At 40.6% G+C, this 16,317-nt stretch overlaps 1 protein-coding gene across 1 annotated transcript; it reads right to left on the bottom strand.

Annotated features, from left to right (window-relative positions):
• Positions 1–4,217: 4,217 nt before the first annotated feature.
• LOC116525035 (olfactory receptor 52W1) lies at positions 4,218–5,316 on the bottom strand. Its single transcript, XM_032240553.1, has one exon. It carries the CDS (start codon positions 5,243–5,245, stop codon positions 4,283–4,285), a length of 963 nt encoding a protein of 320 aa, XP_032096444.1. The 5' UTR covers positions 5,246–5,316; the 3' UTR covers positions 4,218–4,282.
• Positions 5,317–16,317: the final 11,001 nt, after the last annotated feature.

Genomic DNA, 16,317 nt, shown 5'->3' with positions numbered 1-16,317 from the left:
AGGAAGCCAGAATTACCTAGGTAAATTTGAGGAAAAATTTCTTCATGCTCCACTCCCTGTCCTAGTCTGATTTGTGCCTAATAGCTAGATAAGAGCTGGAATATTAGCTCTTATCTAATAAGAGCTAATTATTAGTGTTATCTCCTTTTATGTCTTTATTCAGAGATCTCAACTGTGTTTTGCTTTTGCTAAAGAAGAATCATTCTAGAGAGCCTTTCCCGTAGTTACTTTTCCACTTCGTACCTTATCTGTTCAAAGAGTCCTTTCTCTGAGTCTCTCTGGAGAGTCTCCTTTGTGCCCAGGAAGACCTCTTATGTGTAGGAGGTATCCTCCCCTAGCCCAGCCCAGCGTAGCTCTGAAGAGCAGTCCCACAAAATTGGCTGTCATCTGAGCTGGCTAGATGATATGAGTGGTAGCATAGGGAAAGGTCCTGCAGTGGTGGGGAAGAATGTTAGGAACATTTTTCTAAAGGAGATGTAACTGGCTTCAGGAGGGCAGGTCTCCTTAGATAGAGCTATAGATCCAGGTGCTGGGTCTTTGAGTAAAATTTTTACAGTGGGTGTGGTCCTGTTTTCCAAGAGAGGAATTAATATCAAATATTTCTAGGAGAGAAATTATCCCAAATATTGATGTTGAGCTCTTTTGTGTTAGGGGCTGTGCCAGATACTTTAAATTCATTCTATTAGTTGATCCATTTGGTATCCTCTTGAAGTAGTTACTACTATTATCTCATTTTACAAGTGGAGTAACAGGCTCAGAGAGGTTAAGGCATATGGTGTGTTTATAGAGGATCTAGGATTCAGGTAGAAGTCTGCTTGACTGCACCTTTAACCTGTTGCTCACTTTAGTGTGTGGTGGGAGGGGTGTCTGCCAGATGGAAAGTACCAAGTGGTTTAGTGAAAAGGAAATGGTCAGGATAAGAGAGGAGCCACGATGAACCAAATCAGAAACCCCAGGTTTCTTACTAAGACAAGTGAAACCAAGTTTTTTCCTTCTAATGCCCCTTTAGCACATTTTTATTATGGTTGACAAAAAGAGGTCACCTGGTATAGTATAGCTGCACCTCCGTTCTTTCCAGGAAAGAATTCTGAGTGAGGCAGGTGGAAATAGAGAGAGACATACATGAGGACAAGAGTCACAGGTATGTGATAAAACCGTCAAATGGTGCAAGGAGACAGAGATGCAGCAGTACAGAGACAATGAGAGTGACTGATAGAGAATGATGTACATCCAGATCCCGAGGGGATTCAAGAATGAGAAGGGGAGGGATGAAGTCGGTGCAGGTATGGTGGACTGTGGTGACTTTACCACTATGGAATCTACGCATATAACAAAATTGCACTTGTACCCTTTGAATTTATACAAATTTTAAAAAAAGAACAAGGAGGATCTCTTTAGGACTTTTGGGAGAGTGGCTTAGAGGGGAAATTGCGACTGAAAACTTCTGACTGATTAACTTTTCAGTTAGAAACCCATACCTTCTTCTGCCACCTTACTCTTGCTCTCTGATTTTCCCGATTCCCTAGGATCCCAAAATTCCATACTGATCTACGCCAACACTAAGTAAGTCTGTCTTTTGTTTTGACTCAGAGTGATTGAGACTAAAAGTTACTGAAGGAAAATGGATGACAGCTGGGTCCTGGATGGAGCTGGTAAGCCTAAGGGCTGGGCTCTTTGGGCCATATCCTGCTTATAAGATTTGCCTCTGGTGCGGCATGAGGGACAGACCATTTGCAGGATATCTGAGGGTGAATGGAGAGGATGAGAATGGAGAGGATGAGAATGGAGAGGATGAATGCATGAGGGGAACAAACAGATGGGTCTTTTATCCAGAGAACATGAAGTTCTCTGTATGAACCTGTAGGGCTGTATAGAATAGTATTGACAACAAAGACTTTAGAGTGACAAAGAGCACTAACAAGCCTCTTCATGTCTCTCAGACTGCAAGGATAATCACACAGACCCCCTCATATCTTATTTGAAATTTTTAGGGACAGATATTTTGGAATTCAGATTTTTTCAGATTATAGAAAAGGAATATGATACATATATATTAAGGACTACCCCATTGGGATTCAGGACAGTGCCCCATAATCAAACACATCAACATTTCTGCAGTTAGATGTATGAATATTCACACTAAATGAGATAAATAAAGATAAGTAAGATCATGATGGTTGAGGTGTCAGGTTTTGGGCCAAAGTTATAAATGAAAATTGTTTCTTCAGAGGTTTTTTAAAAAAATTTTGGGAATTATGGATGAGGGATTGTGGGCTTATAATTCTCAGGTTGTTATGAGGAATGAGAGTGTGGTAAAGCTCTTGAAACACATCACATGGTAGGTATGTATGAAATCTCTATTTGGAACAAGATACAAATGTCCAAGGGAATGGACTTTTAGCTTGAAGGAAGAAAGTTGCTGCAATGGACAACGTACAGCTCAGGAACCGGCTACTGTGGAAGTTGCGCACAACCAGAGGTTGAAGGTGCCTTAGAAGAGAGTTTTCCTGTGGTGGGAGGGTGACAAAATTCATTGTTTATGAACGTTGGCTGCAGATGATTTCCCTTTCATGTATCAGAGGGGAAAGGCAAAAAATGGTATACCTGTATGTATGTGAGACACGGGATTATCACACATATATATATTTATAATCAATAAATATATTACTGCATATATCCTTGTTCACATCTCGATTATTTTCTTAGGATAGATTTATTAAGGAGGAATTTATTTATTTTTTGAGACAGTGGTGCGATCATAGCTCACTTTATTGCAGGCTGAGTGGTACGATAGCTCACTGCAATAAAGGGGAATTTAAGAGAAGGATATGAACATCTTCAAAACTTATGGCTCATTAGGATTAGAATTGTGTCAGTTATCTGCAAAATCATTGCTCGGAGGCCATTTAAACTCAGAACCTCTTGAAAATGAATGAGCCCACACTTAGGTTGATTGTAGATTTTCTCTGTGTCTACTTGTATGTATACAGTGTGACGATGCCTCTGAAAAATCATACAGAACTTCTGCGCTCTTTAGTCCTTGTTACTGATGACCTGGTAAGACTCAGTGTGGCACCAGGGATAGCATCATCTACTTTTTCTGATCTGCAGCCTCCTCACCTGGGTGGTGTCCCATGGTGCTTGGTCCAGCTATCTGTGCTGAGTGGACTGGGTTGCTCCTGGCTTCAGGTCTTCATGGCCAACTCCAGTACCTGTGGTTGTGATCGATTTGCTGTAGAGCTTGGGTTTGCCTTTGCAGTCTGCAGCTTTTTCTGATCTCGTAACAGCGACTCCCTGCCTTCTGTCAGATTATACTTATTCTGAACTCCATGATGGCATGAAAGACCTTTTGTTATGTAATGTCCCTGTCAGTGTGGTGTCTTAGCTGGAAATGAATCCCCTGTTGGGCAACACCACCACACTTCCTGTTCTTGCTGCCCTGGCAGTTACAGAAGTGTGAAATATTTCATTATACTGCACTAACATCACATGCTTCTAGTGATGTTGGCCAGGACAAATGGAGGTGCTGATGGGGATTTTATCTGGGTATTGTACCTTCTTGTTGAGGGTGCACAAAAGGGCAGATTGTGATTGCAGTGATTTTCTGGGATATCAACATTTCTTTCAGTTGGACTCCTGACCTCTGAAGCTGCAGTCACAGAGAAGAAGTTCTCGCTGTTAATTTTGGGGGCTTTAGTGGGAGTTGGGGGAAGGAGGAATAGTAATTACACATGAGACCAAAAGAGGATTCTTTGAATTTGAAGTGGCCAGACTGGTACCACAGGGCACATTATTTAGATTATCAGAAGGTGGGAGATTAGCCTGTGTAACTCACTTCCTGAGAGCAGGCTGAAAAAATCTGGCTCCGGGAATAGAGAGGGCTCTGATTCCAGACAGGTACCCAAGCACTTGACTCCAGAGACAGTGCCACCCTCTGCAGCAGTGCCAAGCACTTCCCTCAAATTTGGGATCTGTAGAGGAGCTTTTGTGTGGGAACATGGGCAGAATTAGGTTGAAATAATGGAGGTGGGGAGCAGGAAAGGGAGTTAAGTTAGATTTTGTTTATTATGATCCTACACTAATTTTTCCTGCATGGTAATGTTTAAGTCAAAGTCTACAGATGTCAGTATTTTACATAGTAGGGACTCCACAGCAAGTACCTGTTAAGTGATGATAACAGTCATATGCCGACAGTGGCTGAAGATAACATAATCCACACTCCAGAATCCCCTCCAAGTGTCTCCCCTCCTTCACTCTCAGGCTCCATTGTTAGCACTGGTCATCACAACAGGCTTTTTCTGAATCTGAAGGTTTCCAGGAGTCGGTCCCTGATCTGCTTGGTGCGGGCCCCGTAGATGAGGGGGTTGAGGGCAGGTGGCAGCAGCAAGTAGATGTTGGAAAGAAGGATGTGCACAGGCTTTGGGACAGTGTGATGACCAAAGTGGTGTGTGAGGTAGGAGAAGAGACCAGGTATATAGAAGGCCAGAATGACACAAATGTGAGAAGTGCATGTACCAAAGGCCTTGGCACAGGCCTCCCGGGTAGGCAGCTGCAGCACAGCATGGGCAATGAGTCCATAGGAGCCAGTGATACCCAGAATATCCATACCTGAGATGGCCAGTGAAAGTGCCAGACCATATAAGTTGTTGGCCTGTGTGTTACCCACCACCAGCTCTACCACCGCCATGTGTGCACAATAGGTATGGCCTATGGTCTTGGCTTGGAAGTGCTCAAACTTTGCCACCAGCAGTGGGAAAGGCACAACAATAGCCACAGCTTTCAGTGCCAGTGCCAGGGCTGCAAAACCCACACGGGCTTTGGTGACCAGGACAGAGTAGTGCAGTGGACACCCTATTGCCACAGCACGATCACAGGCCATGGCCAAAAGCACACCGGATTCCATGGCAGTCAGTGCATGTACAAAGAACATCTGGACCAGGCACATAGCATATGGCACAGATTGGGGCCCAAGCCACAGTACAGCCAACAACCCTGGAGCTATAGATGTGGCTAAGCCCAGATCTGTGGCTGCCAACACGGCCAGGAGTAGAAACATGGGCTGCTGCACTGTGGAGTCTATCCATATCACTGCCAACAGTGCTCCATTGCCCAGCAGGGCCAGCAGATAAATGGGCCCAAAGACCAGTGTCAGCCAAGTCTGGGTACTTCCTAGCCCTGGAAAGCCAGTCAGTATGAAGAAGGTTGGGCATAGGAAGGTGGAATTGAGTTGTAGATTTTCTGCCATTCTGTGGTGGGCACAACTTGAGGGCTTATAGGGGCATGACTCCTGATAGGAAAGACAAGGGGAGAGATTTTGGGGGTGTCACAGTGGCACAAACCCATCCATGGCATACGTGTAGGAGTAGTGCAGGGCTGACAGGATCACAGGGTTATAACTTTTGGTTAGGGGAGGTTTGGATGGATAATTAAGGTCACGATTCTAGCTAAGAGAGGAAGCGGTAGGGAGGAAGAGACTGACTGCTGCAGTGGCTGGTATAGATAGCCAGAGAGAGCTTTCTAATTGGGTGTCAGCAAAGGGTGGAGCTGAGATGAATGCTTTTCTTCCTCAGAGTCCAAATGGAGTCAGTCTCAGTCTCTATATGCCAGTGCTGGGTGGGGATCAGGCTTCTGGCTGTCCTGTCCCTCCCTGTGTATCCTTGGATAAGACCACTGAACCTCACCTTCTTCAGCTGTGTAGAGCTTGTGGGTACAGTGATATTAAGGTTTGCCCAGCTCTAACATTCTGTACACCAACCATCCAAGAAGAGAGGAGGCAGAGTAGAAAGAAAGGGAGAAACTAGTAGGAGGCAGGTGGAATAGGGAGTGAATCTGGGAGGTTGGTGTGGCAAGAGAAAACTTGCTGGGTTTTAGGGGTTCAGGGTGCTTACATTCTGAACTTGATGCTGAACACCAGCTGCAGAGTTGAAGTTGGGGCTGAGGAGCAACGGAGAGAGATGGCAGTATGAAATGGGACTTTTCTTCTCCATTTCCTTTCCTTCTTCATGATACAAAAGTGAGTCCCACTAGAGTCCCATTCCTGGCATGCCAGAGGGAGGTAGTGGAGGTGACGTAAAGGGAGAAAATGACACTCAACTCAGAGCTAACAGCCATCTGAGGAAGAAGCATCTCTAACGTTGGAGGAGGCAGGATGAGTAGACTGACTTCTCCCAGGATCTAGCCCACCTAAGAAGCTTAACACATGTTGAGTGGATAAATGAATGAGGAAGATATCAGCAGCAGAAAGCTTGACTGGAAGAGATCTTGAGCACTGTGTGTCAGCAGCTTCTTTTCGCTTTAACTGGTGCCTGTGGGGCTCTTTATGTGGCTGTATTACCTGCTTCCCTCAGGGCCCTTCTCCCTCCTGCCTGTGCCACATTAACTCTTTTTTAACCTCTTTGCTCAGTGCTGATGGGCTGGTGACTCAGGAATTAGATTAAGGAGGCAGGGATGGGGGCAAGCCAGGAAAGAGACTATAGGGTGGAAAGATCTGCGAAAGGAACACTTTCTCAGGGAGGTCTTTGCTGGCTCACTGAAGTCCAGGAGAAAATTCCTTGCTTTATTCTTTAATAGCATCTATCCCACTCTGTTGTAATTTCTTGTCTCTCACTTCCCCACTAGACCAAAAGAGTTGCAGATACTGCTTTTTATTAGCCACAGTGTCTCCACTGCTTACCACAATGTCTGGCATGTAGTTGGCTGTGAATAAATATATATTGCTTTTAATTATGGGACAGAATGCTAGCCCAAACAGCCTCTGCTGACTAGTAGGGGCTCCTACAGTTTCAGGAGCCTTAAGTATCCATGAAGAAGAAGTGTTATTTACCATCAACCACAAGTCTACTGAATACAGTTCTTTCTATTATAAGGAAACATATTCTTAAACTAACCACACTATGTGAATCCATGCAATAAAGACCATAGGGCTTATTAGAAAAATGAAGATGGGGCACAACACTCAAAAACTTCGTCAGTGACATATTTCACACAAAGATGGGCTGGGTGTGGTGACTTACACCTATAATCCCAGCACATTGGGAGACCAAGACAGGAGGATCACTTGAACCCAGGAGTTTGAGACCAGTCTGTGCAACACAGTCAGAGCCCATCTCTACAAGAAAATTTAAAAATTAGCCAAGCATGGTGACATGCACCGGTACTTCTACCTACTGGAGAGGAGAGGCAGGAGGATCACCTGATCCCAGGAGTTCAAAGCTACAGTGAGCTATAACCATGCCATGTGCTCCAGCCTGGGTGACAGAGTGAGACCCTGTCTGTAAAAAAACAAATAAAATGAAATTGGACAGAAAATTGTGTGGATGGGTGTGGCTGATATCACAAGTGGTGAACTGAAATAACTGATATATGTTTGAGGTGTGGGCGTGTGTGCCTGTTGAGCTTTCTTATTCAGCTTGGTTCATTTAGCTGGGTTCAGTTTTCTGTGTTTACCTAGTTTCTTGAAAGTGGAGTTACATACAAACAAACATGAAATTCACATTATTATTAGTTCCCTAATACATGTATCAGTTGTCTTTGCACAAATTTGTATTTCAAAACTACCATTACAGCAGAACTAGTTGAATCTCTTTTCTGCTTGGCTTTGTGTCATGTGTTGAGGATACAGTGGCAATAAGAATACCCTGTTGCTCTCAAGGAGTTCACAGTCTAGTGGACGCAGTGATATAAACAGTTGTTGAAGGATGATTAAGGTAATTGCCTTAACTCACGTCAATACCAGATATGATGGCAGCACAGAGAAAGAAGATATTCACTCTTCCTGGGGGAGTCAGGGAAATCTCTGAATCATAGTAATGGTTAAAAGGAGTTTAACCTGAGGAGTTTCCTGTGTACATGCACTGCTCTAAGCCCTAACCTCACAGCAGTCACTTGAGGTGGGTACAATTCTTTCTTCCATTTTACAAAAGAAACTAAGAGATAGACATTAACTTGGCCAAGGTCATACAGCTAGTAAATAGCAGAGTTAGGATACTGACTTGGTCTGACTCTAGCATACTTGCTGTTAGGCACTACCTCAAAAATTGCAGCTGAAGTTTAGAACTGAGAAGGAATTTTTAGAATAGTTGGAGCAAAATGCACCTATTCCTAGGAGAAGGAGTTCAGGAGACTTTGTGATTGGCAGGTGATCCTAGGATTGCTGAATGGAGAGATATACAAAGAGCTGTAATTATTTGACATTAAATGGTGAGCTCTCATCCATTCAGGGAGGAGAGGAGCACTGAGCAGGTGGGAGCAGTGGGTTAAGAACCATGAAGGAGAGGGTTAAGAAAAAGTGCTCTTGTCTCAAGAGAACACTAATGGAACATTTGGCTGTCTTGGGACACTTGCTCTTTGTGCAAAGATTGTTTGTAAGATAAATGACAGAATCCATATGCCCAACAAGTCCAAATTTGAAGTCATTAAGTTCTTGGAAATCTACTGTATTATGCATTTCCCATTCTCCAGTAATCCAAGATACACTGGGAGATATCATTGACTTTGTCTTTAGAAGATTCCTTAGTTAGTCTCCCAAGCTCCAGTTCATACTTATAAAAGCTATCTAAGCACATCTTGGGAGCCAACTGGCTGGTCTTTTCTTGTGTTTTTTACCATTAGAGGAGGGGGTTTGACACCTGTGACCTTGTGGGGGCTGTTTGCCAGAGCCTACTCTCCAGAGCAGGCTGCCAGCTCTCTGTGAGGAGTAGGGTGGGGTGGGGAGAGGGGAGTCTCATTGGACTGTTAGACTGGCATGGAAAAATAGGATAGGACAGTTCTGTTTGGAGATTGACTCTGATTTTCTCACATTTTTGGCTAATGCAGCTACGACCAACATCTATAGAATAGGGTTTTTAGATAATAGCTGTGTCCATGTGGGCCTGTTCTATTGTTTTACACTTAAAATGATCCATGAGCAATAACACATATGAATGGCTTATCACTTTACACAATAAGTTAGAGATCAGAAATCTTGGGTTTTAGTGGTGTCATACAGCACTAAATCCTCTTCTAGAAACCTACTAAAGCAAACTCAATTGTCAAATCCCTGTTCCTAGGTCAGTATGAGATCCTTCTGTGACTACTGGCACCATAGTAGCCTAGACCTCCTTCCCTCAGTTTCCAGAACCCATAAGCCCAACAAGTCCAAATTTGAAGTCATTAAGTTCTTATAAATCTACTGTATTATGCATTTCCCATTCTCCAGTAATTCAAGATACACTGGGAGATATCATTAACTTTGTCTTTAGAAGGTTCCTTGATTAGTCTCCCAAGCTCCAGTTATAGAAGCTATCTAAGCACATCTTGGGAGCCAACTGGCTGGTCTTTTCCTGTGGCATTTACCATTAGAGGAGGGGATTTGATACCTGTGACCTTGTAGGAGATAGATTATAGAGATACCCTGTAAGATCAGGTTTGCCCTACCCTATGGAGATGTGGAAGGAGTGGTGGAACCACTATGCCCATTCTTCTAGCTTTAGTTTTCCTCCTCTACCTCATGCTTTCCAGTCCTTCCATGACCAGGTCCTTAGTATTCCATAAAGCTCTGGAGCACTGGGCATCCCTGGTTCCAAGGAGGATAGTAGCTGTGCTTGCATTGAAGTTGTAGATTTGAGAGGGGAAGTGTTCTCTTTCTCCATTATGATAAGAATCTTCCAGAAGTCAGGTTATGGTAGCAGTATGGAATAGATCACATCTAGTTTTTAATCAAACCTCTTTTAATCTTGTCTACTCTCCATATCCATATCTCCTTCCTCTGCAATAGGGTCATTCCTTCCAGTCCCAGAATATCTGGGACTGACTTTGACCATATATAGAAGTGACTCTATGCATGCTGAGGTCACAGTTGCCATGTTTGTTTCCAAGGCAACATTATACCTGCAAAGTTGGGTTAGGACCCTGAAACTCCCTTAACTTAGCAAATTGTTCTATTCCTTCAAGAAATGTTTCTTGACTAAGCTTTCTGACCAGTAATGGCTAAGGAGAACACTGCTGGGATGGTCTTCCAGTGACTTTTAAAAATAGAAGATAAGTAGTTTTCTGTAAGGTTTCTCTAACATTTAGAAGAGGGCTTTTGAAATGACTCACTTTGTTGAGATTGGGTTGAGGTTATTGCTCAAGAAATTAATTCCCTGAAGTTGTTTTCTGAGGTAGTAGATAATACTTTTATCTTTTCCCATCATTATCTCCCTCCCTCTGAATTCATGTGGCATGGGTGACTCTTAGAATCATGAAAAGAACAATGTAATTCACAGAATTCGACAATCATTGTTAAGAACTCATTACATATCAAGCAAAGAACTGAAGATGGGTAAACAGCCTCTCTTATCATTATATTTATTATGTTGGTGTCCCCCCCACTAAATTCACATATTCCAGCCACAACCCCCAGGGTTATGGTAGATGAGGCCTTCGGGAGGTAATTAGGATTAGATGAAGTCATGAGGGTGGGCCCTCATGAATGGGATTATTGTTTTTATAGGAAGAGAAAGAGAGAGATACTCTGTCTCTCTCCTGCCATAATGTGTGAGGACACAGTGAGAAGACAGCTGACTGTTAGCAGTAAGAGACTCCTCACTAGGAACCTAATCTGTTGGCAGCTTGATCCTGGGTTTGCTGGCCTTCAGAACTGTGAGAAGGAAATCTCTATTGTTTAAGCCACCCAGTCTATGACATTTTGTTATGGAAGCCTGAGCCAACTAAACATCCAAACAGCCACTAAGACCTGTCTCCTTAAGAGCTGTGTATCTGACTTCTCTCTGTCTCCAATGGAATATGAGCTATTTTACAACCTATTCCACAACCTTATTGTGGAACGAGGCAGCAACCTCATGACTGATCCTCTGGTCTATGATGTGCTTCTTTGTACTTTATTTTTTGTCATACTTTTGAGAAGTGACTGATAGGTATAAAAGTATAAAGAATAAAAACATGTGCATGTATCAACACACCCAGAATTGACAGTTATTAATGCTTTTTCCTACTTGCTTCCAGTTCCTTTTTAATAAAGTCAATAACAATTACAGGTAAAATCATATCTTTTTAATCCCCTGTACTGTCTCATTCTCTCATCTTAGAAACAATAATAATCATTAATTTATACTCTTCTGATTTAGTTTTTAATGCTTTTGCTATAATACTTGGTGCTTTTAAGTGTTTACATAAATTATTTACTACTGTGTATAGCAAGTTAAGATTTTGAGTTCTTTTTATGTGAGTAAACAGATCTTTATTATCCCTTTGAATTGCTACATAGTTTTATACCATATGATCGGGCCAAATATTTACCTTTGATAGACTGCAAATTGTTTCTGGTTATCTTGCTATGTACATTTCTTGCTATGTACATTTCAATATAAAGATATTGATATCTTTATACATGTCTCAATTTTCACATATGTGAAAGTTTCTCTTGCGCATATATCTAGAATTGGAACGACTAGGTCATAAGGCATGTACATTTTTATCTTTAGCAGATATTGTCAAATTGCTCTTCAAAATAGTTTTTCCAATTTGTATTCCCACTAGCAATTTTATGAAGATCCTGTTTTTTAAAAATCCTTGAAAACACCACGTTATCAGACTCTTATGCTTTTGCAAATCTGATTTATTTTTATTTTTCTTTCTTTTTTTTTGGTTCAGGTGCTCAGGTGAATTTAATTAATTAGAAATGTTATCTCATTTTAACGTATTTTTTCATATAATTGTTAGTCATTTAAGATTTCTCTCCCCTGTATTTATTTGTAGAAATTCTCTATGTATTCTAGATACTGACATTTTGTTTTATGTTGGAAATGTCACCTTCCAGTTTGTTGCCTTTTAATTTTATATATAGTTTCATTTGTCTTACAGAACATTTTAATTTTAATTGAAAGTACATCAAGGACATATGCTTTTTGTATATTATTTATTTTTTCTTACCCTGAGGTATAAATACAGTATTATATATTTTCTTTTTATAGTGTATAGAACTTGACAACACTTAGTATTGCCTCCCAATTTATGATATATTGAACACTTACTGTGAGTCGGGCACTGGGCCAGGTGCTCTATGCATATCATCTCATTCAATATAATATCCCCATGAGGTAGATGCTATTATTATTTCCATTTTACAGATGAAATAGCTGAGGCATAGGTGGCTTACTTCAGATCATAAAACTTTTAATGTATCTTAATTTGAATTTAGATGTAAGCTCAAAACAGGTTTTCTTAATGATTATATAGTATTAGGGTTATGTGGGCTTTATAAAACTAAATCACGTTGTTTTTCAACTTTTTCTCGTAATTTCATTTCTCCTTAGTCTGCATTTCCCCCTCCCGTCTCTTGACAATGCACCCCTCCAGGTTGAATGAACATCCACATTGCTTTTCCTAAAATCTGTAGGGAAATAAGATGGCTTTTCTCCTGTCTGAATTTGTTTGAATATTCTTGCATCCACCCAAATAATTATCTTCTTTATCTTTTCCATTACAGCTTTTTTGGTCCGTGATGTAGCTAGGACTTTCTGCCTCCCCTCTCTAGTTGCTATTGTGAATTCTATGTCATACAAATCTCCCTGGCAAAGATGTACAACCGTGATATCCAGCTTCCCTAAAGACACAGTGAAATGTTCTGTAATTTCCTGGCAAGCATCCCTTTTCTCCTCTTACTTCTCTTGTGTATTCACAGTGATGTAAGACACTCTATAGATGTTGCTGTACTCCAAGTGTGTCACTGGCCAGGACTGAGAATTTATTGCAAATGTCAGTTTTGTTCGTTTTCACATTATTCAAGTCTACAGTGTGCCACTGCCACTTCCCACATTGGTCAGCCACATTTGTGTATGTGTTCCTGGCCCACCCTTCTTCATTTTTGTGTGTAGGAGGTAATATAGAGTTTTTTGGTAGTGTATGGAGCCTGAATATGGACTCCATAGACTCTTTCGTTCCAGCCAACATTTCATCACAGAGTTTTCTTCTTCATTTGGATGTTTGTTTCTTGTGCATCATCTGTTGTCATGAAACCTCTCAGCTTTCTTCTTTCCTTGGGCCCTCACTACAACGTCCCTGAAGAACTGCACTTACCTCACCTTGCAAATTTTGTTACATTTGACCATCACTGTGCTAAAATCATCCTACAGTCATATTCATACCATTCATATTTTTTGTTTTTCATCTTATTAGGTTCTTTGCTCTTTTCCAAATCATTTAAATATATTTAAAAAATATTTCTGCACATGGCTAGCCAGTTTTCCCAACACCATTTATGAAACCTGGCATCTTACACTAAAATTAACTCCAGATGGATTAAAGACTTAAACATAAGACCTAACACCATAAGAACCCTAAAAGAAAACCTAGGCAGAACCATTCAGGACATAGGCATAGGCCAGGACTTCATGACTAAAACACCAACAACAATGTCAACAAAAGCCAAAATAGACAAATGGGATCTAATTAAACTCCAGAGCTTCTGTACTGCAAAAGAAACAATTGTTAGAGTGAACTGGCAACCAACAGAATGGGAAAAAATTTTTGCAATCTACCCATCTGACAAAGGGCTAATATCCAAAATCTACAAAGAATTGAACAAATTTACAAGAAAAAACAACCCCATTCAAAAGTGGGTGAAGGATATGAACAGACACTTTTCAAAAGAAGACATATATGAGGCCAACAAACATGAAAAAATGCTCATCATCACTGGTCGTTAGATAAATGCAAATCAAAACCACATTGAGATACCATCTCACTCCAGTTAGAATGATGATCATCAGAAAAAGAACAACAGATGCTGCAGAGGATGTGGAGAAGTAGGAACACTTTTACACTGTTGGTGGGAGTGTAAATTAGCTCAACCATTGTGGAAGACAATGTGGCGATTCCTCAGGGATCTAGAAATAGAAATTCCATTTGACCCAGCAATCTCATTACTGGGTATATACCCAAAGGATTATAAATCATTCTGTTATAAAGACACATGCACATGTGCGTTCACTGTGGCACTGTTTACAATAGCAAATACCTGGAACAAACCCAAATGCCCATCAATGATAGACTGGACAAGGAAAATGTGGTACATATCCACCATGGAATACTAAGCAGCCATAAAAAACGATTAGTTCATGTCCTTTGTAGGGACATGGATGAATCTGGAAACCATCATTCTCAGCAAACTGACACAAGAACAGAAAATTAAACACTCATAGGTGGGTGTTGAACAATGAGAACACGACACAGGGAGGGGAGCATCCCACACTGGGGTCTGTTGGGGGGAAGCTAGGGGAGGGACAGCATACGATGGGGAGGTTGGGGAGGGATAACATGGGGAGAAATGCCAGATATAGGTGATGGGGGGGATGGAGGCAGCAAACCACATTGCCATGTATGTACCTATACAACAACCCTGCATGATCTGCACATGTACTCCAGAACCTAAAGTACAGTTAAAAAAAAAAGGAAAAAAGAAAAAAAATTGTTTATTTTCTATGAAAATACAAATTTTACAAGTATTTACTTCAACCAAATATAAAGATATGTAAAGAAAACTTTAATAACCTCTTTTCATCCTGTCCTCTTTCCAACCTCTCCTCTACTACTAAGGTAATTTTTATTAACATCTTATGCGTCTTTTCACATTTTTCGCCATGCTCATATGCACTTATGCAAACACACATATTTTTGGTTTTTAGTTTTATAATTTTGCAATTAAATAATACATATTTTCCATAATTTTCTTTTAGTCATTCAGTAAATAAGGAGCACCTACTTTATACTGAGTACTATATTTAAATATTTAACTATATTAAATATTTAATATAGTGCATACATTCTTTAGGTCAATAGATACAGTTGAAATGTGTTCTTTTAAAATACAGTTATGTGTTGTTTAGTGATGAGGATATGTTGTAAGAAATGCATCATTAGGTGATTTAATTATTTTGTGAACATTATAGAGTGCACTTACACAAGCCTAGATGGTATAGCCTACTACACACCTAAGCTGTAGGGTATAGCTTATTGCTGCAAAGGCACACACCTGTATAGCACGTTACTCTACTAAATACAGCAGGCAGTGGTAACACAATGGTAAGTATCTAAACATAGAAAGGGTAAAGTAAAATATGATACTATAATCTTATGGGACCATGATCGTATAAGTAATGTCTTTGACTGAAATATCATTATGTAGTGCATGACTGTAGCCAAATACACATACACATACATTTTTTATTATAAGTTATATATATTTGCATGCAGTTGTAAGAAGCAATACAGAGAGGTCCCAGGGAATATTTGTCTAATTTTACCCAGTAATAATTCCTTGCAAAATTATAGTACAGTATCCACAACCAGTATATTGACCAATGTCAATCAAGATGTACAATCAAGAGGCAGAATAGTTTCAGCACTGCAAAGATCCCTCTTTTTGCCGTTTTATAGGCATAGCTACAGCATTCCATCCCTCCCACACCCTCAGTGATAACCCCTAGAAACCACGACTTTTTTTCTCTTTTCCATTTCTATAATTTTGTCATTTCAAGAATGTTATGTAAATGAAATCATACAGTATGTAACCTCTTGGAATTGTTTATTTTTTTTGACTTGGCATAATTCCACTGAGATTCATCCAAGTCATTGTGTACACAAACAGTTTACTCATTTTTACTACTGAGTGGTTTTTCTTTCTTTCTTTCTGTTTTTGTTGTTGTTGTTGTTGTTGTTGTTTTTGAGGCAGAGTTTTTACTCTTGTTGCCCAAGAGTAATGTTGGAGTGCAATGGCGCGATCTCGACTTACTGCAACCTCTGCCTCCCCCAATCCATTTCTGGAGCTCTTTTCGTCTTGTAAAGCTACACTGTATACCTACTAAGCAATAACTCCCCATCCCCTTTCCCTAAGCTCCTGGCAACTGCTGTTCTACTTTCTGTCTCAATGACTTTGACTACTGTAAGTAGCTCGTATAAATGAAATCATACAGAACTTGTCTTTTTGTGACTGGCTAATTTCACTCAGTACAACGTCTTCAAGGCACATCCATATTGTCATATATGTCAGATTTTCTGTCCTTTTTAAAGCTAATATTCCATTGCAGGTATATCATATTTTGCTTACCTATTCATCTGTCGATGGACACAGTTGCCTCTGTGTTTTAGCTGTTATGAAAAATGCTGCTGTGAACATGGTTGTACAGTGATCTTTTCAAGACTTGGCTTTCAATTCTTTTGAATATGTGCCCAGAAGTAGGATTGCTATATCATATGGTAATTGTATTTTTAAGTTTTTGAGGAGCCACTATTCTGTTTGCCACAGTTATTGTATCATTTTACATTCCCACCAATAGTGCA

Source organism: Sapajus apella, unplaced genomic scaffold, assembly GCF_009761245.1.
Source record: "Sapajus apella isolate SASKATOON/1434 unplaced genomic scaffold, GSC_monkey_1.0 scaffold47, whole genome shotgun sequence".
NCBI classification, from domain to species: domain Eukaryota; kingdom Metazoa; phylum Chordata; class Mammalia; order Primates; family Cebidae; genus Sapajus; species Sapajus apella.
This window is presented reverse-complemented; position numbering and strand designations above follow the sequence as displayed.